The sequence below is a fragment of the Carassius gibelio genome, chromosome B6 (genome assembly GCF_023724105.1).
Source record: "Carassius gibelio isolate Cgi1373 ecotype wild population from Czech Republic chromosome B6, carGib1.2-hapl.c, whole genome shotgun sequence".
Classification (NCBI taxonomy): Eukaryota; Metazoa; Chordata; class Actinopteri; order Cypriniformes; family Cyprinidae; genus Carassius; species Carassius gibelio.
In genome coordinates, this window is record NC_068401.1 from 27,122,466 (window position 1) to 27,150,376 (window position 27,911).

The window sequence follows — 27,911 nt, forward strand, 5'->3', positions numbered from 1 at the left end:
CTGATGTTTGGTCTTTCAATTCAGAACCGTTTAACACATAAACAGGCATTTATTTCAGTGGATTAAAACGTTAGGAAACACGATTGATGAGTTCAACATGGGTCAGGAACAACAGAGATGAGTTACTTTTATGTGGATGTGTTCAGACCTTCAGAACATGCAGTAACAGGCCTGCGAGTGAACTGAAGCACGCTCACTTAAACACTTCCCAGGGTAACTACAGTTTCCACCAAGCCACCCTAGTTACTACAGTGAGATATTCAATTATTCTGTTGCCGTTAGCACATATTCTGGAAGCTGTTTATAAACTGGTGGTAGTTAGGTAGTTATTTCTACCTAATTTGACCATGTAGTCCACCATATTAATAAAATAAAATCGGATCTTTAAGATGCTTTGTTATATAATCTAAAAACAGGCTTCATGTGGCAAGATTTACACAATCGAAAAACAAGCTTCTTCCTTATCATCACAAACCAACTTTTGTTGCAATCGCATTTTGGTATGAACCGCAGATATCATGATTACATAAACCCAAATGGGCTACTCTTACTAAAAAAGTACCATAGGAATACCATGGTACAGTGATTATATGGTTTCAGATAAGCGCCTCCCTAGTTAGAAAAAATAACTTCTATCAATTTAGAACCAATCCTATGTGCATGCTACATTCTAGATGCATTCAATTATATATTATATTTTAAAATACATAAAATATCCTAATACAATAATAATAAAATATGATAATATTATATATTATACTAAATTAAGATTGATAAGATTAAAATGTTGATTATTAACTAGTTGCTTATTATTACTAGCATATAGAGAATGGCAATGTGTCGTCACAGCGGCAATGCATTCTGGGAATTTAGGTCATGGGAGCTACAGCAGAGACTGGATTACATAGTAAATGTAGGAATTTAATATTATTTACTGTTTCTTTTATTCTACTTAAGATCGCGTTGGCGTGGTTAAGGCTCACTTTACATCATTAGCATTGGCCCTTTACACAGCCGGTGTGAAAAACTTGCTTTTTTCAGCGTTAGAAAGCTAAAAAGGAGTAGTATTTCCTGGAGACATTAATAAGAAGGGATGTGTCTTGGCCCTTATCAATGTCTGCATTAAATACCTCTGCTTTTGATTAACACTATGTTGATACAGTAAGCGTAAATTATTCAAACGCGATCTTAAAGGTGCAGTGTGTAGATTTTAGCAGAATTGCAACCAACGGTTAAGTCCCTCGCTCAGCCCTCGCTTTAGAGGTAGGTAAAGATGTCATTGGTAAAGACAGCAGCAAGATTTTTTCAACAAGGTAAATTAAGGAATTATATTTATTTTATGTGTCAGTGTTTTATTCGCAAGAACAACAAAGTTACGAAATGCGCTCTGTCGAGCAGTTTGTCCGTTTAGGGCTACTGTAGAAACATGATGGAGACTTCAGTGTAAGGGGACCCGCGGTGTATGTAGATTATAAATTGCTCAATCTAAGGTAATTAAAACATAACTGCTCATAAAGTTAGGTCTTTATACACCTCTGAAAACATGGTTGCACTTTATTTTACAGTACGTGTACGTACATGTACTTATAGTGTACTTACAGTGTATTTATCGAAGAAAGTTCTGGTAACACAAGGTAACTACAGGGTTAGTACCTAAAGTAAAGTGCTACCGAAAATCGTTACGAATATTATATTGCATTTCTGTAAATATATCATTGTAAAAAATTATATATTGCACCTTCAAGTTGAATCATATAAACATAAAAGAATATAAAATGTCCTCATTCACTACAGAACTCTTTAATGAAAGTTAAACTTAAACTCGGCATGGTAAACAACTCAAATGAGATGTGTCTTAAGAATTGATATCTGAAGATTTATTATATACAGTGGTTTGTATTAATCTGTAAGCCCTCACATTACAAATAGAAGAAAATATTATATGGAAACATTATCTCACGGCAGCCAGCCACAATTTATTGTATGGATTAAATTTCATTAATTCATTTATTTGACTGCTTGCATCGTTGTTCAGCATCTCTAATAGTAAGAATCTTCACCTTGGTTCCTTCAAGTCAAGATGGGCGAGAGCAAGGGATAAAATACCACTTTTCAGAAATTTTTTTGTGATATTTGTATTATGTTCAAATGTAAAATGACGTGAGTATAAATTCACTTTTAACATAAGTTGTATAATGTTACTTTTGACCCCATCTATTGAGATGAAAGTAACACATGGGTGGGTCAAAAGTCACAACAACACAAGATATAATTTTTTTATTACTCTTGTTTTTAATTAAATATACCTGACTACGACCTTGTTAATATGTAACTGCAAACATATTTTGTCCTTTATCTTGGCAAAAAAAATTATATTTTAATTTTACATTTCAGTTTCATCAAAAGTAACCCAACCGTACAAACTTGAATTATTTAGATTGTTTATTGGAAAAGTCAATTCATTGTGTCTACATATATATATTATTTTTTTTTTCAACAGTATAATATTCAAGAAACAAACAAAAACAGACATGCATCGGTGGCTGCAGAAACAAATGCCAGACAGAGGCTTTGAGAAACCGTGGCATATTCTCAGGAGACTTTTGTAACAAATGTTGAAACAACACTGTATGAGCTGAAAGAGTCAGATGGCAAAAAGAGGTTCATTTGTGTGGCATCAAACAAATAAACGGTACATAAACAGTACAAACAGGAACATAACAAAGGGTATTTGCCTAATCGCTGTCATAGTTGTGACAGATATAATGCTCTGCACCCTCAGTGCATGGCTCATGTGACCAGGGCTGGCAAAAGAGACACTGCACCCAGTCTTCACTAGGCAAGGATGAGTCGAATGTTTCCCCCCACACAAGAGATTCTTCAACCTTGTTCTGAGAAGCTGTGGGTGCGGTGTTTTCAACAGTGAGGAGACATTTCTTTGAAACAGATGCTTCTCTTCTGGATCCTCTTCTTTTGCTCCTCCTTCAGAGCTGGCCTCACCGAACTGTTCACAAAGTGGTCCTGGAACTTCTTCCTGGGAAAGATAAAAGTACGAGGGAATGCAACTGCCATGTGCATTTACTGCAAGGGCAATGGTGACCAATGCCCCTCTCTCCCCAGAGGTCACCGGCACTGACCTGGTGCTTCCCCTTGGTGCGGTTTATTTTATCTGGCACTTGTACTGTCATCGTAGTACCTGAAAATTAATTATAAACCTAAGAAGCTTTCATGAACATTTTTAGGTGTTTATACCTAGATGTGCGTGTGTGTAAGTAGTTACAGGTTTATTTACATTATTGTTTTATTATCTCTATATCTAGCTTTATTTGTATGTGTATTTATTATAGTTATAGGTATGTAGTGTTTTTATATAATCACATATTCATTTCTATCTATATATTTATCTGTATAGGTATACAGATAACAGTATATATGTATTATCAAGGTCTATAGTTTATATCGGTTAATACCTTTTATATAGCAGTGCATTTGTCTTGTGTATTACCACTGAATCACTCTAGCTTTTTAGTTTTAATGAATTATAAACTTTACATGCTTCATCCACATTCCAAATGTGCTTTGCTTCAAAATGGTAGCGGGCAGGAATTGTGTGCAGGTGGTTATAAAAAGCAATCACATTTGTTTTATTGAAGCTGGTGGAACAGGACATGCTGGTGGCTTGAGGTCGGTGAATAGACAATGTGTTGTTGCATTCAAAGAAAAGGTGATCCAGTTCTTGGCATCCCATCCATCTGGATATTTACATTTGCATGACATTAACTCATTTAGCAGATGCTTTCATTCAAAGTGACTTACAAATGAGGAAAACAGAACCAATCAATTGTAGAAGTAAAATTAAAAGCTAAAACTTTATAAACATCACCTATAGACATTTAAAAAAAATAAATAATTACATATAAAAGACAAATGCATACAATAAAATTTAAAAACTTAACATTTAAATGAAAAACAAAAAAATCCAGCCAACCATAAAAATAACAATATCATGGAAAAGTTCTTTATTTTTTGCAATTTAATTCAAAAAGCAAACATTATTATATTCTAGAGTCATTGCACACAAACTGAAATATTTCAAGAGGTTTTTTTATTTATTCTGATGGTTATGACTTAGAGCTTAGGGAAAAAAAAAAATCAGTATCTCAAAAAATGTGAACATTTTCTCAAAGATCAATAAAAAAAAAAAGATTTACAAAACAGATGTTCAAGATCTCCAAAGCGGGTTTAATTATGCACTCAATACTTGGTTGGGGCTGCTTTTGCACAAATGACTGCTTGCAGCACTGCTGAAGTTATTGAAGCTCAGGTGTCTTAGATAGCGGTCTTCAGCTCCTCTGTATTGTTCATCAGATGTTACTTATATTTCTCTTCACAATACCCCATACAGTCCCTGAGAGCTTCAGGTGAGTTGACTGGCCAATCAAGCACAGTAATATCATGGTCAACAAACCACTTGGAAGTAGTTTTGACACTGTGGGCAGATGAAAAATGGAATCAGCATCTCCATAAAGCTTGTCAACAGATGGAAGCACAAAGTGCTCCAAACTCTCCTGGTAGACGGCTGCATTGACTTTGGACTTGATAAAACACAATGGACCAACAACAACAGACATCACGGCACCCAAATCATCACTGACTTCAGAATTCTGTGCGTCTCCAGTCTTCCTCCAGACTCCAGACATTGAATTTCACATGAAATACTAAATTTACTTTCATCTGAAAAGATGCCTCTGGACCACTGAGCAACAGTCCAGATCTTTTTCTCCTTACCCCAGGTGCTTCTGATGTTTTTTTCTGATTCAGGAGTGGCTTGGTTCTATGACTGTGACAGCTGTAGCTCTTTTCCTAAAGACTCTTGATGCACTGACTCCAGCTTCAGTCCACTCCTCGTGAAGCTCTCACAAGTTCTTGAATCAGCTTTTCCTGACAATCTTCCCAAGGCTGTGGTCATCCCTGTTGCTTGTGCACATTTTCCTACCACTCTTTTTCCTTCAAGTCAACTTTCTATTAATATATTTCGATACAGCACTCTGTTAACAGCCAGCCCTTTCAGCAATGACATTCTGTGGCTTCCTCTTCTTGTGGAGGGTGTTGATGATCGTCTTCTGGACAACTGTGGTTGCATTTTCTAAACTTTAGCCCAAGAGGTACCTAGTATTCATGCTCAGAACTACTCATCGAGCACAAAATGTACGTTTTTTTTAAGATACTGATTTTTTTATTTTCCTAAGCTGTAAGTCGTAACCATCAGAATTAAAACAAAAAAAAATCTTGAAATGTTTCAGTTTATAAATAAAGACATTTTCCATGATATTTCAATGTTTAATGTTTATAAAAATTACATTTATATGATTTCATTTAAGTATTAAAATAACTCCAATGAAATAAAACTTAAACTTATCATAAATATCTGAATCAGACCCCTGACTGTCTTTCTGACCCTAACTCCTGACATATTATGTTGGTAGGCTATACTGTGAAATAAACATTTTTTAATAAATACTGCAACACCCAGAAAGTCACCACATTAAACCACATTAACAAGTGATACTTTCGTCCAGACAGAAACTTCTGACATTTACTGACATTAACTGAAAAACTCTGACGAGGCAAATTGTCGGATGTGTTGCAGCACTAAATAACACGTAGACTGATCTTTACCGTGACACATGAAACGAGAAACACAACTTGTAATAAGAAAAAAAAGTACAGCTTCAGTAACTTACCGTACTCGAAAACAGATTTCCGTATTTAACCGCAGGAAGCGATGATTCGTGATCACGTAATATTTGTCAGTTTTGTCAAGGGTTGCGTGCTGAACATGCTTTTATAGTTTGGAATGCAAATGTAATCAGGTTTCTGAGAAAATCGCTTTGTTTCTTTCGTCTCGCCTTACCTTCGCCCCGGTTTCCCTGGTCTATGGTTTCTCACTATTAATTTGCTAAGCATCCACAATCCACAATCCAATTCCTCAAGTTACAAAGCAGCTTCTGGGAATACAGCTTTTTGTGCTCCTGAGCGTGACCTAAAACACGCGGCGTGACGTAGATTCTGATTTTCTAAGCTGTTTACTAATAAAGCTTTGATGTTAATGGATTATTCTATGACCATATTACAGATCCTTTAACTCTTCTCAATAACAAAAAATAAATAATTACTATCAATAGACATCAAAATAGGAAATTACGTAGGAAAAACTTACAAATGCATGTATGAACTCCTAGATCTGGATAAATAATAATACTACACACCTAATCTAATGCGTTACCTTTATATAATATGTTTTATTTTACTTCTAGAAGGATAAAACACCACGTTGTTTACATGGTTCTCCCACTGTAACATTACATCATGTATTTCCAAATACATCAAACCAAAAATCGCGTCACCACAGTACTTTTGGTCACTTGTTTGGTATCAAATGAAACCAAATAACAAACTACACTTCTTTTTAATAACGTTTTTAACCATTCAAAACTCGATTGAGGCTGCTCATCAATGAAAACTGCTCGGCTACATAACGGTAACACACATCCGGTTAGCGCTTTGGCTAAACCTCCGAACACAAATCTCTCTCGGCCCACCGACTCATTTACGTGAACTACAAAACCACACGGTTAACGTATACGCGGTTTAATAGCCTAAGAAACAGCCGACACCATAGCCGTAACAAAATGTCAACAGAACGTTTAGCGCGTGTCAGTGTGTGTGTGAGAGGCTAACTTTCCTCCTACCTCACAGAAACGGAGCGACAATGTAAACATGTCCATAAACGCAACTCTGTCACACACGTCGGTCGTTACATCTCTTATGGAACGGGAAAAACATGTCTTGTATCTCTCAGCTCCGCTTGTCAGCTCGGTTCTCCGTGTGAGCGAAGAGAAGTGAAAACAGAGTTCATGCCCTAAAGGTTGAGGAGGAGGAGGGTCCTGAAGAAACTCAAGTGTCTCACGCGCGCACTACACGCTTACTTCTGCATAGCTGAGTGAACACACAATTTGAAAATTCAACATAGAAAAAACTAAGGAACTTGAGGACAATATGATAATCATACACTATACCATATAGTATTATGTATATTATATATATATATATATATATATATATATATATATATACATACACACACACACACTAGAAGCCAGTTAAAAAAGAAAAAAATTACTTTTTATCTTACAATTCTGACTTTTTGTTCTCACAATTGCGTGCATACAAACTCGAAATTGCGAGTTCTAAAGTCAGGATTACGAGATATAGGCCTAAACTCGCAGTTCTGAGAAATAAAATCAGAATAGTGAGATAAAAAGTTGCAATTGCGAGTTATAAAGTCAAAATTGACAGAACAAAAGTATGAAAATTCTGAGAAAAAAGTCACAATTCTGAGAAATAAAGTCACAATTCTGAGGAAAAAAAGCCAGAACTGCGAGATGTAAATTAGTTTCCTTTTACTGGGATTGAAGTTAGCCGGAGTGTGAAAGACGGCAGGACTGCATATTCTATAGCCTAAAAATGGAAACTATTATAGAGAAATCTTAATTTTATTGGAGGAATCACACAACATAAAGCTTAGTTCCCGGATTCTTGAGAGAAGATAATGCAGGAATCAGTTGTGGCGGAGACACAATAAAACAGATGACACCAGCAGCGAGAACATGACTATCACTGGATGCACCAGAAATGTTGTCTGTCCGACGTTATTACAGACAGAGAAACTGTCCGTCAGTGGATCTGCGTGCTCGCAGTCATCTACGGCTATGCATCTAGACTACAATTCAATTAAAGTTTATTTGTATAGCGCTTTTTACAATACAAATAGTTACAATGCAACTTTACAGAAAATTACGTTTCTACAATATTTAGTAGCCTAGTAGCTTATAAGTGGTGACTGTCAGTTTGTATCCATATGGCAAAATTAATGCAAGACGTAGTCAGCCAGACGATGAACATTATTAACAGCAATTATTATATGATGCAGTCACAATTGTAGAAATATTTGTTAGTTCTGTTTGTTGATTCAGGGTCAGCATCATCTGGGGTACTCTGAGGGTCAGCATCATCTCTTCTCAGCTGTTCTGGATCCAGACTGGAGCTTAGAAACAAATAGAGACATCATTAGCATAGCTTCTGTTCCAACAAAGTAAAATTAATTAGTTTAACCCAAGCTAAAGAATAAGAATGCACATTTGATCAGATACGACTATACTCACAATTAAAGATACATTATTCAAATGCTTGGCTAAAGAGATGTGTTTTTAATCTAGATTTAAACAGAGAGAATGTGTCTGAACCCCAAACATCATCAGGAAGGCTTTTCCAGAGTTTGGGAGCCAAATGTGAGAAAGCTTTACCTCCTTTAGTGGACTTTGCTATCCTAGTTTTGTGACCTTAGGGAGTGTGATGGATTGTAGCGTGGTAGAAGGCTAGTTAGGTACGCAGGTGCTAAAAACATTTAGGGCCTTATAGGTAAGTAATGATAATTTGTAACTGATACGGAACTTAATAGGTAGCCAGTGCAGAGACTGTAAAGTTTTGAAAAGTTTTGGGGTAATATGATCATATTTTCTTGACCTGGGAAGGACTCTAGCTGCTGCATTTTGGACTACCTGTAGCTTGTTTATTGAAGAAGCAGGACAACCACCTAGAAGTGCATTACAATAGTCCAGTCTAGAGGTCATGAATGCATGTACTAGCCTTTCTGCATCAGAAACAGATAACACGTAGCAATAACAGATAACATAGCTTGGCAATGTTTCTAAGATGGAAGAATGCATTTTTTGTAACATGGTAAATATCATTTTCAAAAGACAAGTTGCTGTCTAATATAACACCCAGATTTTTGACTGTAGAGGAAGTAACAGTACATCCGTCTATTGCAAATTGTAATCTACAAGATTCTGTGTACTGTTTTTTTGGTCCAATAATTAATATCTCTGTCTTATCCGAATTTAATAAGAGAAAATTATTTGTCAACCACATTTACATTTTTAACACACTCAGTTAGCTTAGATCATTTAGAAGTTTCATCTGGTCTCGTTGAGATAGCTGAGTATCATCAGCATAACAGTGGAACCTAATCCCGTATTTTCTAATAATATTACCAAAGGGCAACATGTATATTGAAAATTGAAGGGGACCAAGGACGGATCCTTGTGGCACTCCATATTTTACTGTTGATAAATGAGATGACTCTCCATTTAAATAAACAAAATGGTAGCGATCGGACAGATAGGATCTAAACCATCTTAGAGCCTGCCCTTGAATACCTGTATAGTTTTGTAATCGATCTATGAGTATGTTATGATCTATGGTGTCGAACGCAGCACTAAGATCAAGTGAAACTAGCAATGAGATGCAGCCTTGATCTGATGCAAGAAGCAGGTCATTGGTATTTTAACAAGTGCAGTTTTTGTGCTATGGTGGGGCCTGAAACCTGACTGAAAATCTTCATACAGATAATTTTTTTGTAGGAAGGAAACTTTTTCTAAAATTTTAGACATAAATGGAAGATTTGAAATAGGCCTATAATTTGCCAGTTCACTAGGATCTAGTTTTGGTTTCTTAATAAGAGGCTTAATAACCGCCAGCTTAAATGGTTTTGGGATGTGACCTAAAGATAAAGACGAGTTAATAATATTGAGAAGCGGTTCTTCTGCTACAGGTAACAACTCTTTCAGTAATTTAGTGGGTACAGGATCTAATAACAGTTGTTTAAACATGAAGATCTGGTTCCATTCCTAAAATGATTACAATTTACAGCAACAAGTGGAGCTAATTCTATTTATTAAACAGCCACACGGGCATCTAGTGGTTAAACCATATATATATTATTTCTCTGCCCACCAAATTCCTCTAATTTTTCCCTTTGCACTGGAATTCTTTTTTTTTTTTTTCTATTTTAACCTCTAAATACTATGCAAATTGTAATATAAATAATAAGCATATTTGATAAAAAAATCATTAATGCTGTGTCTTCATCACTCCCCAGAATAAAATATGATTGTAAAACATAGTCAGTGTAGTTATCAATACACAATCAATGCACCTGAGGTGTAAACAATCACTAGAAATCACTCTAAATATAGTGAAATTGCGGTCTACACTTACCACCCATTGAGACATAATATTGACAGAACGGCGTGACGCAACCACTGATTTATTACAGAGATATAGATCAGTGGTCGCAACTGTTTCTCAATCATCTCTTCTGTTATTAGAAAAAAACATTTCTTCAAATTATTTTTCACATTCTATTCATATAATCAAACAAAACCCGTCCATCCGCCCAATAAACTGCTTGGTTTAGGAGATTTTTGCAAAGTAATGTAAAAAAATTCCCGTAGACGTCTAATTTATTTAACTATATTTCATAATTCTATCGGTCAATTAAATAAACAGTAGTAACCTATAAAAACATAAATTAAACAGTTTCCTAATTATTTTTGTTTATTTTTAATGATAGATTATCCCGTTAATGTAACGTTACTATTATAAAGTGTGATTTTTTTTTCTTCAAAATTGCATTGCACTTGATCTGAAATTTCTAATATAGGATTGAATAAAAAGTGTCCAGGGTTGTGTTCAAACAAATTTGAATAACTGCATAATATTACTGACTTTTGCTGTGCTCTAAAAACATTAGGCACTTGCCACAACAATTTTTATTATTATTATTTTTAATTTGTTCAGAATTATTTTTTAAATAATTTGTGCAACATTACCCTTTATTTTATTTATTTGTACTTTATTACAAATACATTAATTATTATTATATTAATACTGTAAAAAAAAAAAAAAAAAAAAAAATCTAGCTTTGGTATGTTGGTGGTAACCACAATCCTGCTCTGTGGTTTTATTATCCAAAAGCTGAAAATATTATTGAAATATTAACAATGAAATAAAATGCAATACATTTGAAGCAGTAAATCTAGTTACTTGTTGTTTAATGCAGTACATGGTGAATATGCATGAAAAAAAGACAGTATAAGAAACATGTCAGCTCACATCTTTTACTGATGCACATGAATGACTTTTACAAAATACATGTATGGAAGTCCTAGAGCCTCTGCATTCAGAAGTGCAGTGAGAACGAGGCTCATGTTTGAAAGCAACACGAGAGGCAGAAGAAACGTGCCGAAAGCTCAAGATTTCTTAAATTAACTACATACAACTCTATCTCACAGTATATGAACATTAAACATGTATTATAAAACAAAGCAATAAAATAAGCTTCTTGATAGAAAAAAATCTTTTATCATTTTTTTTTTTTTTTTTTATAGTGAAGATTAGCCCTATCTATCTTTCGAACAACTGAAGGACTGCATCAACCTTAATTTCTGTAAATCCTGTCGCCTAGACAGTCCGAACAACATCCTCCTCAGCTTTCATGAGTGCATTTGGGTCTCTAGAGCTTGGCTACTGCAAGGACAAAGATGACAGTTCATAAAAGTACAACTGAGAAGTGCAAAAATAGCTTATTAAATCTGTGGGGCTTCTGATAAAATGTGGACAGCAGTAAGAAGCTACATTAATAGAAACGTCTGAATGAAAGTGTATTGAACCAGAGAGCAAGGCAGGGCTCGAACCGCTGTGAAAGTGAATCCTTGGCATTTCAGTATCTACGCAATCCTCTTTCCAAAAACAGAACACACCTATCCGTGTCAAACTTCGACAGCACTGGAACTCGTATTGCAAAATTGACTTTTGTGAAGCACCAGTAATAAATAGGCTTGTAAAAAACAACTCAAAGACACGCTGAATTCATTATGTTCCAGATAATGTACAATAAACAGGATCTCGCCCGCGCAATTTACGACAGCTAGATCTAAAAAAAAAAGGAGATCTGCATCCATAAAATGGGAATGCCAGCTCCGTTCTGTAAAATATGGGTAGAAACAGCACCCTCAGTTAAAGTCAAATAAATTAATGCAATTTGATAAAAGTAGATATTTATGAAATGGAGATTACAAATATTCAGTATCAAATGAATGTTATTTAGAGGGACTCCATGAACCTGCTGTTCATGCTGATGTGTTTCTAGAGTGTTTGTGGCACAGTTTCACAGCGCTGAGGTTAAAAGGGTGTCACATCCAATGACAAAGCTGCATTCTCTGATAAAGACACTGTGAAACACCCTGCCTCGACTCCAGACCCATATATCAGAATAGATGGTCGACTGAGGAGCGGTCAAACCCATCCAGGTGTCCGACCCCTGCGAACTGAACACTACTGACATTGGCAGGGTGTGCTGGAGACGCTGGATGAGCGCTGGTGGTTTGGGGTGAATGCTGGGTCATCGAGGGCTACTCCATGATGGCTCGGTAGATGACGGGTTCGATGTAGTCGCCTCTGTACCTGGAGTTGATCACTCTCTGTCTCTTGCTCTCCTGGACCTTCTTCTCTCCAAACATGCCATCAAAACGCATGTCCGATGCCTTCGACTGAATCACACACACTGCATTAGTGCTCACCCACTTTCCCTAGAACCATTTTTTCCCCATTCATATTTACCATAGGGATTTAAAGAAAAATAGTTATTGAAGCATTATAAGCCATAAACCAATGCTATGCAATGCCCCTAATCTATGAGCTCACCAGACGAGATTTGACTCTCTTGGGCAGCTCCTCGTCTAGTGTGTAGACGTCATCTCTCTTAGCAGTCAGCTGCGATCCGTCCTCAAACTCCACCTGAAGAGAAGCGGTGGTTTACTAAACGGCTAAACACAGACTGAACCGCTGGAACTCTTCTCTTAGACACTTACCTGGTACATCTGAATGACATGAGATGCCACGAACTTAGCTCCATAGACAAGACCGTCTGTCCACCTGACCTGAACCACTTCCCCCTGCGGCGGCGGACCCAGCTGAGCACAGTCTCGGTTCTACACCAAACCATACAAAACATCTTAAAAATACAGTATTTTGAAGCCATTTATACACTACCATTTAAAAGTTTTGGGTCAGTAAGTGCTTTTCAGAAAGAAATTCATACTTGAATTAATCAGGGCGCCATTAAATTATTCAAAAGTGGCAGTAAATTAATTTATAATGTTACAAGAGATTTTTGTGTCAAGTTAATGGTGTTCTTTTTGAACTTTCTATTAATCAAAGAATACTGAAAAAATGTCAAAAATATGAAGCTTGGCAACAAAGTTCCCTGTTACGTTTAGGTTTTCCATGCCATTGATAATTACACAATCTACTTAAAACTGTAGAGAATAGATCAAATCTCACATCTTACCACAATGTCCTCAGGGAAAAGATTATCACTGAAAGAGCCATCGTCAAAGTTGACCTCGTAAAATGTCTCTTTTGTCAGCTGTATGACTTCACACTGGTAGTAGCGTCCATTTTTGTTCTTGCAGATGACCTTCTGACCCACGCTGAGCTCTCTCATGGCTGCTTTATTACGCTGAAAGAGGAGAAAGATGGAGATCACTCATCACAGCAGAAACAAATATGATGGCAGTTCACAAAAGGGATGCACTATAATTGTTAAACAATCACGATGATTGTTTTTACATTTCATCAGAATGAATGCACTTTCACATAAGCACAAATCAAGAGAAAGTCCACTTGTATACTTTGCATGGAGTTGCAATGGCTGCATTACACTTTTATTTGAGCAGAATATCTCAAAAGAGATTTCAAAACTTCTCATATCATATTTTGCAATGTAGAGAGAATGTGTGTGCATGGTTTCCAGGTTGGAAAGATTCAGCACAAAGCTGAGCAGAAAATGTATCAGTCAGGGCTTAAAGCAAGAAAAGATTTGAGGCCTGAAAAGTTGTCCGGGAGGAAATGTGCACAATGTATTGAATTAATTTAAAAGTGCTATTTGCCTGAAGTCAGGAATGGTGCCTCAGAACTTTAAGCCCTGATCAGTTTAAGGGAAAAGCTGTGAAATAAAAAAACTGTTGATATGGGGCAACTGCTGCCATGAAAGCTTATGCATGCTCGTTATCAATTCAAAAAGTTTTCACGATCAATAACCAGTAGGTAAATACTGCAGACAGTTATGCTTAATAAATCAAGAAAAAGCAGAAACTGTGATCCTGATTCAAATACAATTTAAATAAAAGTGATACATTATTAATATCTAAGCAATGGTGGTGAGTTTTTGAGCGCACATTGTGCAAATGGAATGTCTTAAATGTTTTCTTTCCAATATGGTTTGGAGATAGAAAAAACTATACATATTCTATTTGAATACTGAATAAAAAAAAGTATGAAGAGGAAACAGGAAATGGAAACAGGACGAGACTATTGGCCAACTTGTGGAGCCACCTGTAGCAGCCAAATATAGTGCAGTCACTTGTTACAGTGCACACAAGCGCAATACCTCTGATTGCACCGGCCCTTTGTGGCGGCAACAAGTGACATAGACGACGAAGGGCCAGTCGTCCGGGTGCATGAGGACGCCGGCGGCCTGTGCGCAGGTCGGGTGATATGAGGTGGGACACCGACCGTGAGAACACTGCACACAACAGCCCAACGTTTTCTTCATTCGCCGTTTGCAGTAGTAGCATTTCTGTAAGCACATACGAGAGAGATTAGCTCACAGGAAGACAGTTCAGAGGAAGTGGGATAGGAGGAGAGGCCCCATAGTGCAGATATAAATAACACTGTGACTGCTTACACCAAAGCACTTCAACATCCTGAAGTTACCATCTGGAGTCAAACGAGCTGTTCTGTTACAAAAACGATGTACAGCATAATTTACAACGAATCAAGCTGTTGATAAACGGAGGTTTGGTGTGAAGACACGTTTCAGAGAAGTGGAATGTTGCTCTTTGAAAGGACACCCAGTTTGCACACTGCATGTTTTCTAGAGAAGGGAACAGAAACTCACCAGCTTGAATCTCTGTAAGGGAATGCCGCTGAGATCCACGGGCGATCGTTCAGCGATGTTCACAAAGCGGGCTTCCAGCACTGCCACCGCACACAGGACGTGAACCCATCTGCACACACAGACACGTTAAGAACTAGGGATAATGATTTTTGCTTAGTATATGTCTTTAACTGATCCCAAAGAAAACCGCAAGGACCACTTTTAGGACCACTTACATTTTTACAATGGGAAACTGTTTTCATGACAATAAAATATGTTTCCTTCCTGAATTACTGTAATTTCTTGTTTTACCTTTGAGTCATTTTGTAATCATCATGGGGTTTTGGCACTGGAGGAAACAGCTCATAGCTTTAATAGCTGATATAACTATTGACGGAAATGACTGCTTTCTGATATGTATGTGCCACAGGAAATGGAAACGATTTTAGTAATAGAAAAGCCATTCAAAGGGGAACTAAATTAGCTCTTGCTTGTGAGTATGTCTTACCCAACACAATAGAAACTACCAGTGACATAAGTAAGTTGGTCACATCTCTCTCTCTATCGCTCTCTCTCTCTCTCTCTCTCTCTCTCTCTCTCTCTCTATATATATATATATATATATATATAATTTTGTTTTCCTCCTTGTTTTTGCTGTTGTAATACAGTAGTAAAAAATATGTTTAAATTGATTTAATTTATGTAACATGAGCATTACTAATGACAGCTTGGGAAGTAAATTCTTGAAAGATTTTATGAAACTTACACAAGACAATGAATGATTCCTGTGATCTTGAACCAGGATAATAAGTGAGATTAGATGAAAACAAAAGGTTCTTGTTCGATTAAAGTACACAAAATGAACAAAAGACACCTCTATCAATTCCAGATAACTTCTAGGTTACAGACGTGTACAGGGGTGTGTGTTTCACGAGACATCCGTTCTGCCTTCTGATGGACTTTACTTGTACTTACTTGCCATTATTGGCTCTGTGCAATGCTCCACCTCTCAACGAACACAGACAGCAACTCTGTCAAGAATCAAAGATTCAGACATCATCAGTTAACATCACATCCTACTATATCAACGAACCAAGAGGTGAAAGACCACTATGTGTTTAAAGCAGGTGCATAGCAGCCCAGAATTATGTGGACACTTAACCCAGACTCAAAGCAGAAACAAGAAACATCAAGAAAATCTAAAGTCTCAATTCATTTTAAGTAAAAATACACTGTTCAAGAAAAACGCTGTCTGCTTTCATTGTATAGAAAAGCAAAGAATCCAACAGGTGAAAATGTCAAAGAAAGCCATACAGATTTCTAACATGGGAGTGAGTAAATGAGAGTATGTCTAGACAAACTATTTCTGTAAGTGTCCAAATGTTTTTTGGGCCACTTTATGTCAGGTTTGGGTGTACCTCGGTGCGGGCGTTGGCTTTACAGCGGGCACATTTCCAGTCTTTGGAGACTCTCGCTGGAACCACACCGTAACAACCTACAACAAACAGACCTCGGGTTATTAAAGCACACCCTTCACTGGCTCTACATGTGCTGGAATCTATGAGGAAATTCCTTATTAGTCATTAGCATCATCATGGGTGCATCATGTAGTGAAGGAGTTTACATTAATGAAAGATTGTTCCCTAATAACATATGTACTTATTAAGAAAAAGCTTTATTTAAGGCATTACAATGGTCCATGCTATAACCGGACTAACTACACTACTGTTCTGGGTCAGTAATGATTTTAAATGATTTTTAAAAGTCTTGCATGCTCACCAATTTTACATGTATTTGATTAATGTAAAAACAGTAAAATAACGTTTTTTTTTTATATATAAATGTATTGTAAATGTAATTTATTTCTGTGATGTGCAGCTGTATTTTCAGCATCATTCCTCCAGTCTTCAGTCACATGATCCTTCTGAAATCATACTAATATGATGATATACTGAAACATTTCTTATTTTCAAAACTGACAGTTGTGCAAAATGAGATTATAATTTATCCCCCCAGGATTATTTGATGAATAGACCATTCAAAAGAACAGGACATAATCTATTTATAAAGATGAAGTGAACATATGACTATCTTTCTGGAAACAGCTAGTCGATGAGGGGAAAAAACTGTATTGGAGACCTGCCAACCTTGGACTTTTTTTTTTTGTTGAGTACTATCAGCGTGGTGTGCGGTGGGAGACTTTACTGTAACTGTTTACTGTAACTGTTTATTTTTTTTGCTATTTAGTTTTGTTTTTATGCTATTTATAAAAAAACAAAACAAAAAAACTCCAGTACACTTTAATTAAACTCCAGTAGCCTACACTTGTACAGGGCTAGGCGATATGAGCATAAATTCATATTTTGGTATTTTTTGGTTGATTTGCGGTATACGTTATCCCCAACATATCTCAGTATTTTGTATTTGGATAAAACAAAGTGAATGTAAGCATGTAGGCATATATTATGTGCAAAAAAGGGTTAAAAATCACATTACATTGTAACCTTGCAATTTAAAACAAAAATAATAATTTTAAAGCAGAAGTTAAAGTTACTAAACTAAAAATTAAAACAATAAAAAACATACTAATTGAGCAATACGGCTATTTCGATTGATCCATTACACTTTACAGTTAGTGCTACTATACAAATACACTTAAGTGTAGGTTTAAAATAATACACATCACAGTTATTGTCCAATTACAAATATTTCAGCAAAATTTATATTTGAGTCAGAGCTAATGTGCTCTTATTTCATGGCGGCGCTCGTTCTAAATGAAGTCTGTGGAGATTTGCGGAGAATCGCAAAGCAAAGCACTTCTGACAGCAAAATGGAAATATTTCCAAGGCTTCTTTAACATTAAACAGAAGGAGAATATACCTGTGAAATCTAAGTTATGCATTAAGGATAACAGCCTCACACACAGCCTTTCTGTCAGAGCATCTGACGGGGAGAGCACGAGCCGCTTTTAACTGAAACTATAAACTATAGTCTACTAGGAGAGAAATAAAACACAGAAAAAAACCCTCAGATCAACTTTTTCTGTTGCTTATTTTGATTACTGCACGTGGATAGAGGCGTCACTAGATTTCTGCTTAGTTTAGAGTGACAAATCATATCAGCGTACTTTGAGGTCAAAATGCGTAGCCGCTACACTAAATGCATTGGCAGGTCTGGAATTGTTACAGTCAGGGTTGTCAGCTCAGTACTCACTAGTGTGCACACGGACACTGCACAGGGAGCAGCTGACGAGCAGACTGGTGCCGTCCTCCTCCAGGTGAGGTGTGGACGGCTGGACGTCTGCGCTGTCCTCGGTGGTGGTGGTGAAACATCTCTCTGGAATCAGAGGCTTGGTCCTCATCTGACCCCTGGGCAGCATCACAGCCGGCTCGCTCTCGCCTCCTTCAGACTGAACACATACACATGACATCATACAGGAAAGCACAGGAAGTGTCACACACTTGATATACTCGGTGACAGATAAACACAGATCTCTGAGCCAGGCTGGTGTACCTGCTGATGTGTCTGGAAGAGCGTGCACACAGCGCAGTACGGGGGCCGCAGACCCATCTCTCTGTTGTACTCTCTCTCTCTCTCTGGATTATACGGTCTGTTCTGCCACAGCTGGGCCAAAGGTCGCGCCCAGGCCTCCCCGTCCAGCACGTCCTCCTCTGACACAGCCTGATCCTGCAGCTCTGCACATGCACACACAATCCATCACATTACATCCTTCATTCACAAGATGCTTTTGCAGTGCAATTTGATTTACGTTACATTCTTCATTGTTATAATACTCAGTATTCCAGTTAAATATGCAGTGGCAACTGAATAAAGCATTCATATGGCAACTTCCTGAAGAGTCCAAGACTGTGACTATGTGGAACATTTCAACATTGCTCTGTTTGAGTAACCCAGCATTGCAACAACAATTAAACAAACTGCATTGACTTTAGGGCAGGACTGACATTACGCACAATGTGCAAACATTAGTCATTCTGTTTGGTGGTGCTAGTGCACAGAAATGATACACTTCACACATTTCTGACTTATTTTAATCTACAATGAATTTTCTGTGAAAAAAAATATGTGGGGCGCACATACAAAAACATATTATATACCAGTTATAAAGCATAAGTTTGCAAAGTACTGAGATTTTAATGGAAAACTGTAGTTCTGAAAAGTGGTCCATTACACTAATGACAGATCACACATCAGTGTTAACTTAGAATTATTGAAATACTTTTTTTTGTATATATTAATATTTTTAATTAGCTTTCATTTCTAGATGTTCAGTATTCATTTTAATTTTAATTTTAGTTTGACTGATTTTGTTGACAATGTTTTTATTTTGTTTCAGCTCAATTTCAGTTCAGATTTTTAATGATTTTAGTTTTAGTTAACAATAACAACACTGCCACAAACTGACCTTCATCACTGATGCTGTCCTTCATCAGAGGATGGTGCCTGGGGAGTCTGGGAAGTCTGTGCTGAGCTTCCACTGGGTGTTCATCCTCATTCTGCAGGACAACACAAACTCACACTCATTACACACAGCCACACACACTAAATACATCAGGGGTTTCCCAAACAAGAGTCCGCAAACCGTAGTGATTCATGATGGAACTGCATTTGGTTTGTAATGTGATAGAAATACCCAATGAACAAATAACTTAAATGTGTTAATGCATTCAGTACATTTTTGCTTTGCAAATCTACTCACAATTTCAAATATAAATGCACAGAAGTGCATTTACTGTTGCTGTTATTGTTGAGTATTTACATTGAGTTATTGTCATTCTTCTCAGCACTTTCTTTTCCAAGGAAATTAGGTTTATTATATTATTATATTGCCTGGAGCGATTAACATCACTCTTCTACTGCTCGTGGAAAGCAGGTGGTGCTCAAACTTTTATTAAGAGGGATATCCAAGCGTGTCATTAATTGATGACAGGAGTTATTCATCAGAGGATGAAGAGCACTGTAAGCGGGCATGTTTCCAGACATGTGATGCAGCTGAGTGTAATTCATCAATTTAAATCTCTGGTACTGGCAGTAAAGTGATAATGCACAGTAACAGCATAGTTTGCCAGCATGAGGGAGTCTACTGCATCCTCCACAATCAAAATCACAGGCATGCAAGGAGAAATATGTCAGGAACTCATTTTGTAAATGTATTTATTTACAATGCTGACTAATTTGCATTGCACTGCAGTCATGCAACCATGGTGTAGTGTGTTATAGCCTAACTTTAGCTTTTTTAACTTTTAACTTTGGTAACTGTATTTAGGCTTCGAAATTCATAAAAATTGTGTTTATTTGTGAGGATTATCAGGATCAAGACAAAACTTAAGCATCATGAACTTTCCTTGGTGACAGCTTACTTTCCAAAAGCCAGTGGAAACATACTATTTAACATTCGTCAAGGGAAACCAGGGTGATGCAAACTCAGATGCTGTCCTACAAATGAACGTCATTCCTGCAGCACTCTATTGCTTTACTGAATCAGTCAGATAGCACATACACACCTTGCTGTCCTCTTGAGAGTCGCTATCAGAGTCGCTGTCTTGGTCTCTCTCATGCTGAATGCGCGGCTCGAGATCGCTGTAGTCTCCTTTAGCGTAGCTGTGGACGTGCAGCACCTCCGCGGGGCTCAGCGTTCTCTGGAAGATGTGCTGGACCGCAGGCGGACACACCTTTCTGCCGCCCGCTGACACAGAGCTGCACCGTGACTCGCCAGACTTAAGGTTGATGGAGCTGCTGCTGGGTTTGGTGAGGACATCATATGTGAGGGCGGAGTTAGTGCTGGGTTTGTGTTCAGGGCTGACGGTGATGTTACTGGGTTCAGTGATGACATCATATGTGAGGGCGGAGTTAGTGCTGGGTTTGTGTTCAGGGCTGACGGTGATGTTACTGGGTTCGGTGATGACATCATATGTGAGGGCGGAGTTAGTGCTGGGTTTGTGTTCAGGGCTGACCGTGATGTTACTGGGTTCAGTGATGACATCATATGTGAGGGCGGAGTTAGTGCTGGGTTTGTGTTCAGGGCTGACGGTGATGTTGCTGGGTTCGGTGATGACATCATATGTGAGGGCGGAGTTAGTGCTGGGTTTGTGTTCAGGGCTGACGGTGATGTTACTGGGTTCAGTGATGACATCATATGTGAGGGCGGAGTTAGTGCTGGGTTTGTGTTCAGGGCTGACTGTGATGTTGCTGAGTTCTGGTTGGACATCACAGATTTGGGCGGAGTTAATGCTGGGTTCGTGTTCAGGGTTGACAGTAATGCCGCTTGGATATGTGGTGACTTTACAGGTGTAGGTGGAGCTAATGCCAGGTTCAGGTTCAGGGCAGCTGCTCATATCGCTGGGTTCTGTGGTGACATCACAGATGTGGGCGGAGTTAACACTGGGTTCGTGTTTAGGGTCGATGTTGTTGCTCAGTTCTGGTTGGACATCACAGCTGTGGGCGGAGCTAATGCTTGGTGCATTTTCAGCTTTGATGGAGATGTCGGTGGATTCTAGTTGGGCATCACAGCTGTGAGCGGCATTATGGCTGGGTTCTTTTTCTGCACTAATGTTGCCGTCACTGGGTTCTGGTTGTACATCACAGCTGTGGGCAAAACTAATGCTGGGTTCATTTTCAACGCTGATGGTGATGTCACTGGGTTCTGTGGTGACATCACAGGTGTGGGCGGAGTTAATGCCAGGTTCGTGTTTAGGGCTGACCTCGATGTCGTTGGGTTCTGGTTGGACATCATAGGTAAGGGAGGAGTTAATGCCAGGCTCACTTGGACTAGGGATGATGGTATCTATATTGCTGTCGCTGGGTTCAGCAGAGACATCACAGGTGTGGGCGGAGTTAATGCCGTGTAGAGAGGAGATACTGCTGGTTACAGATATGAGAGGCATGACGTCGAATGAACACGAATGGGCCATGATGTCACTCTGCTGCGCATCAGTGAAGTCACCGTTTGGAGTGATGTCATCAGACATGTTTTGGACATCACAGCTTTGAGTGACGTGTTGGGACTGAGAGGTGACATCAATGCTCGGAGCCTCATCATCAGCAATGCTGTTTGTGGATTGTGAGGATGAGGTGACGTCATTGGATTCAGAGGGAGTGACATCATCTCTTTGCTGCATTGTGATGTCACTGCTGGAGGAGGGGTCTGATGGTGAGAGCTCCACCTCCATGCAGGAAGGGGCTTGATTCTCTTGCTGTTGTGGAGGGGGCGTGTCTTTCTCCATCACCTCCTCAGCTTGCGCATAACCTACAGAAATACACACGGGTTGTTTTAGCCTTTTTATTCCAGCATCGCCTGTGTATCATTTGCTGTGTATGAGGCTCTACCTGGGTCAGCGGAGATGGATTGTTCAGTCTTGTCATCGGTCTCAGTCTGACTGAGTTTGGCTTTCTTCTTCTCAACTTCCTCCTCTTTTTCTGCCTTTACTTGATTGTCGTCAGGGCTGGGTCTGAGCCGTTTCTGCCCCACATTCTGCTTTGGAGTGCTACTGTATGAAGAGAAGGGAAATCAGAGAATTAAAAAAATAATTTAATGTTTTTCACGAACCATCATTAACCATCACCACTGTGTTCTCTAAAGCATATGATGGAGAAGTGTGACAAAGTGTGTTATTACGTAAAAATTAAAGAGCATGTTTATAGTGCATTTACTGTGGGAAAGTATTTACTGAAAGGCAAAATGCATTTTTTACATTTTCAATTAAACTAGTTTTAGAAATGTAGTTTTCTTGTCAATTACTATACATTTTAGCATATATACTTAGTTGCCAATGCAACATTTCTAAACTTCGTCCAAGTTTGTTTTCATTTTATTTAAGCTCTATTGCAAACATGAAACATTTTAAAATAATTTTAGTCTTAGTTAAAAAAAACAACACTCACTGCTTCATATAATAATGCTTAATGAAAATATGTGTTCTTAATCTTTTTGATTGAGTTGTAATCATTCTATAAAAACAATAATGCACCTGACTTCACGTTGCTGCATGCCACACCTAACAACACCCTCAGCTGTCACCATACACACAATACAACACAACGTCAACAGTGCTCTACAAATACACTCACATAGCTACTACAAAATCTTGAGATTTACATAATCGTCATTAAAATAAAAAAAAATCTACGGAACACTAAATGAAGACCTTTGGGTTTCTGTGTATAGTTGACAATGTTTTTTTTTCCCCTGAAGAAAAGTTCCTTCTATGTCCATAAAGTTTCACAATGGTTAGGTTTGTATAGTAACATGTAATAGCCAAAAAATGTTTGGAATTATGTGAATTATGAGTACTTGAGCACTTCACATTCATACTGCACTGTGTCAGAAAATGAAGCAAAGCAAATTCCCATCAGCATTGAGATGGAGATTTTTTTTTGACACACCTGTTGATCTGCTCTGAGGTGCTGCTTGGTTCTTCGTCACTAACAGGCTTCTTCTTCTCTGCCTCCAGACCTCCTTCCTCTGCTCCTTCTTTCTTCTTTGCACCATCTGTTTCCCTTTTCAACATTTCAGCCTTGTCCTCCTCTCCAGCCTCTGCTTCTCCTCTCTTCTCCTGTGTTTCTGCTCTGCTGCTATCGCTGAGCTCTCCGGTCTCTTTCTCCATCTTTCCATCTGTCAGGAACTCTGCTGCCTCTGGCGTGGGCTTCGAGTGGTCGATGGGCGCACTGTCCTTTCCTGCTTTCCAAAGTTTATAGCGTTCTGGCTGGAACTTGCGAACAAACACGTCCATGGATATCTTCACCATGTCCTTCCGGCAGGAGCACTGAGAAAGAGACGCACATCAACAAACAAAAACATACTTGCAAAAATAGGGCACATGATGTGTGCGAAATAACATACTAATGTCGCCAGCTTTCCGTAATCGATCCAGCGCTGGGTGGCGAAGTTGGTGGATTCTGCACAGTTGAAGCCATGGTTAAACCCAGCGTGATATCCATACGGGAAGGACACAATGAACTGGCCTGCTTCCTGTGTGACCTGTCGAATCGAGTAGAAAGAAGTCACATCATGAGATAAAATCATGCATGAAAGGATAAGATGATTAAAACCACGCAGCTGACCTTCTCATAGGGTATCCCATACTTCCTCAGAATAGATGGAGAAATTAAAGTCATTTTGTGGCGCAGGAAGGCTTCGCAACTTTGGGCACTTCCGGGAAAAAATCCTGCATTAATGAAAATGAATGAGCAGCTGAAGAGGAACGGGAACTAATGGGATGTTTTCAGGAGACCACTGTACCTTTAGCAAGACGCTCCAAACGCTTCCCGTGTTCTGGAGGCACGATGTACCTGCAGAAGAGCCCGTTTTCAATTCAACAACAAGTAATAATGCTTTTAAAATCTCTCTCGGAGAGTAAGAATAGTCGTGAATATGAACAAATGAGCTCGTTTTCAAATGAAACTGCCAAAAAGTCTCAGCTCCTGGTCTGAATCAATGTAATGACTCAATGAATTGCTCAAATGAACTGAGAATAGCAAAACAGACTATAATAATAACAACAACAACAAAATTACCAGGACTTGGGCTCTCCAAAGTGAAGGTAGTTGATGCTGTAGAGATCCATGTCCTCTGTGTGCCAGGCGAACGTGCTCTTCCACATCCCGAAATAAAGATACGGAGTGTTGACTCCTTTGATTGTGATTCCACTCTCTCTCTCCACCATGTCCAAAATAGTGTTCAGATGACCAATATTCCACTCCGTCACATCCTGTATACAGTCACACATATATCTGTAATCACTGCATAGCACTATTATCACACTGTAAACGATTGCAACTGAAACATATTCCATGAATAAAAAGGGCAGATTACTCACTGGATCATAGAGGCTTCCACTGACATCTGCCCCGTATAGAGGTGGATTGAATGTTAAATTCTTCCAAAATTTCCTCTCTAGTTCATCAAAATCAGCATATCTGGGATTACAGAACCTGTAGTCGAGTTAGACAACCATTTTATTATGACTGAAAACCATCATGATGGAACATTCTCAATGCATCAACTTCATGTATCTCAGAGTTAAAAAGAATATACATTGATGGATTTACTTTTATGCATCAAGAAAAGTATGTTAGGATATTATTGGATTTTCTCTGTTCAATCAGACCTGCACTAACATTCAAAAGTTTGGGGTCAGAAGCTTTTTGAACTAACACTTTTAAAAGAAATTACTAATACTTTTAATGATTAAATGATCAAATTATATTTGTAAAAAAGGTTTCCTTTTGAACTTTCAAAAAAAAAAAGAAATGTATCCCTGTTTTCACAAAAATGGCCCTGTTGATCAGAAATATTTCTTGAGCAGTAAATCATCATATTAGAATGATTTCTGAAGATCATGTGACACTGAAGACTGGAGGAATGATGCTGAAAATACAGCTTGGCATAACAGGAATAAATTATAATTTAAATATACCACAATAAAATAATTTATTTAAAGTAATAAGAAAATGTTACTATATTTTAGTGGCATATATTTTATATTTGAATAGCAATGTAGTTTTATCAGCAAAAAAGAAGGTGGAGAATGTTAGTATTACTTTAAAATTATTTGCATTTATTAATCCTGCATAATAACACCAGGAATATTTATTAAGCTTTATTTGCGGCTCACTTGTCTGTGTTGGCAGTTTTGCGGAACTCGCGGACGGTCATCGGCTTCTTCTGGATGTTGTACTGCGTGAAGAGACCTGATTGGCCAGTGACCACCTGTTGAATCGGTGCGGGAATCACCAGATCATCAATGTCTTCGTACGTGCGCCGGGGCTTCCAGTCCTTTGGTGGCACCACCTGACAAACAAGCACATCAGTGAGCCATGCAAACCACCAATGATCAACAGCAACAATCTGGAAATCCTGTACACTAACCTTAGCCATGCCGGCTCTGTGAGCCCCCTGCGACTCCATATACGCTATGTATCTGTTGAAGTCTTTGAACTCCTCTTTTGTGGGGTGAAAGGTCATGATCCTTGTGGCAGGACTCTGGGAGCTTTGAGAGACTGAGTCCGAAGCCATTCTGCCACTGGGGCTGTAAGAGAAACAGAAGATGAAGACTTCAGCAACAAACACATAAACACGAAACGAAATACATAACATATCATACTCATGCGTCTTTTAAAAAACAACCACACCACAGCAACAAAAAAAAAAACTAATGTTTGAGAACACACTACTAGACAAGACCTGTTTAGTTATAACACATTTCATACACATATTCTTGCTAAAAGTGATTCAAAATATTTGCATATCAAGAAAAAATTATATATATATATATATATATATATATATATATATATATATATATATATATATAAAATAGTAAAACATTAAAAAGCTATATTTAATTATTACTTAATTCTAATATATATATTAGTAAAACATTAAAAAGCTATATTTAATTATTACTTAATTCTAATATATATATATATATATATATATATATATATATATAAATTAATTTTCATAAAATAATTATATATTTTTTAATTTAATTATACACATTTTAACATTATATTTATATATAATTATAACCAATACATAACAGGTGTCTATAAACCAATAATCATAAAACAATAAGGGCAGGAAAAGTATAAATATTCCAGCCTGTTGGAACTAAATACAAACAAATTTTCAGTAAACACCAAGAGAACAGTGATCACGTTTATACGGGGTTGAAATACATGAAATAATATAACATAATAACTTGTGACAGCTAACAACATGCTCGTTGACTTTAATGACAGAAATACACTTAATTAACCATTTTAACCAAATTAAGATTATATGATAAACCACCTGCAACTTTATATACAGAAATACACTCACTGCACTATTTTATTAAATAACACACTATATAATAAAACATTAATCCACCGTAGTGTTTAATAACTATTAAGATTATGAATGTAGACGCACCTGTAAACTCCACTAGCATGCTAGCTGACATTAGCCTGATAAACACATCATCATATATAACCATTCATAGTGTTTAATGAAAAAGCATCGCATTTATAAGTCTGTCATGATCTGATCACGAGGTTCTGTTCAGGACCACTGAAAGTTTTAACCCAGAAATCTCTAAAACTCGCCGCAAACAAACAACAACAAACACACTGACGGCTAAAGGCGCTCAAATCAACACAAACTTACTCCTGTCACACACACACACAAACACCGCATCGGCTCAACACACACACGCTCACATCCATTCACACACTGTAATTAACGGCTTTTTGTAGTGTATAACTGTGTTATTACATGAATTACTGATTCGCTCCAAACTTTGAGGAGCCTGGCGGCTAACTAACGTTACTGTAAACACGACATTCACACACTAAAACACGCACGCCATGAAATCACTTGACACACATAAAACCCCGATCATATGTGTCAGCACAGCATGAGACGAGTTAACTCACGGGTGTCTCGGGCTCAGCTGAAGGGTGTTGAGAGCGCAGCTTAGAGAAACAGCGCAGAAAAACACGATTGCAGATCAGACATGTCCTCCATTAGAGTGCAGCGCAACTGCGCATGCGCCCGCACTGTTTACAAAGATGGGAGAAGGCGTTCCCCTGCGCGCGCGCCCTAATCAGCTCACGCCACATGAACCCTATGGGGCCCATATAGATAGTACGGAAAATACTCTCCATATGAACCCTATGTGGCCACATAATATGAACTGTAGATACATAATCTACACATGCTCCACGTCATCTATAATATAGATGTACAATCATATAGATTATATATCCTAGGTATTTTTATATAAATCAATCTATATTTAAGGCTTTATGGATTATGAGGTCATGTAGATATAGAATAAACAAATGAAATGGATTATTGTAACACAAACTTCAGCCCAAGTCTTATGATATCTTCATAGCACATATAGAACCATATAGATATTGATTAGGCTATAGATAATGTAGATTAATTGTACTATGCATCCTAATAGGACTCTTTATATAAAAAAATAATAATAAAAAAAAAACACTTAACTTGCATGCATAACATAATGCACCAACTGACCTATTGTGTTTATGATTT

General features: G+C 37.7%; 2 protein-coding genes across 5 annotated transcripts in view; both read right to left on the reverse strand.

Moving 5' to 3' along the window:
- The window catches only part of LOC127960173 (CMP-N-acetylneuraminate-beta-1,4-galactoside alpha-2,3-sialyltransferase), a 40,687-nt gene extending 33,694 nt beyond the window's left edge, over window positions 1-6,993 (reverse strand). Inside the window, exon 1 of one of the 3 annotated variants that reach the window (XM_052559765.1) lies at window positions 6,753-6,993. The gene's annotated coding sequence lies outside the window, so the exon portion shown is untranslated. Of the gene's footprint in view, window positions 1-5,744; window positions 6,585-6,752 lie in introns of those variants that run through there. The other 2 variants (XM_052559766.1, XM_052559764.1) reach the window with 2 other exon arrangements.
- Window positions 6,994-11,010: 4,017 nt separating this feature from the next.
- LOC127960172 (lysine-specific demethylase 4A) lies at window positions 11,011-27,421 on the reverse strand. Of its 2 annotated transcripts, none has more exons than XM_052559763.1 (22): window positions 27,284-27,421; window positions 25,734-25,893; window positions 25,480-25,655; window positions 24,682-24,796; window positions 24,380-24,573; window positions 24,105-24,154; window positions 23,927-24,030; window positions 23,706-23,843; window positions 23,249-23,628; window positions 22,193-22,350; window positions 20,371-22,112; window positions 19,272-19,362; window positions 18,359-18,540; window positions 18,059-18,254; window positions 16,264-16,340; window positions 15,821-15,876; window positions 14,867-14,975; window positions 14,357-14,545; window positions 13,256-13,426; window positions 12,777-12,896; window positions 12,610-12,702; window positions 11,011-12,455 (listed from the first exon to the last, which is right to left on the reverse strand). In XM_052559763.1, exons 2-22 carry the CDS (start codon window positions 25,878-25,880, stop codon window positions 12,318-12,320), a joined length of 4,626 nt encoding a protein of 1,541 aa, XP_052415723.1. In that variant the 5' UTR covers window positions 25,881-25,893; window positions 27,284-27,421; the 3' UTR covers window positions 11,011-12,317. The 2 variants fall into 2 exon arrangements, with proteins under 2 accessions (XP_052415723.1, XP_052415722.1); XM_052559762.1 differs by having other exon boundaries at window positions 22,193-22,353.
- Between the last annotated feature and the right edge of the window lie 490 nt (window positions 27,422-27,911).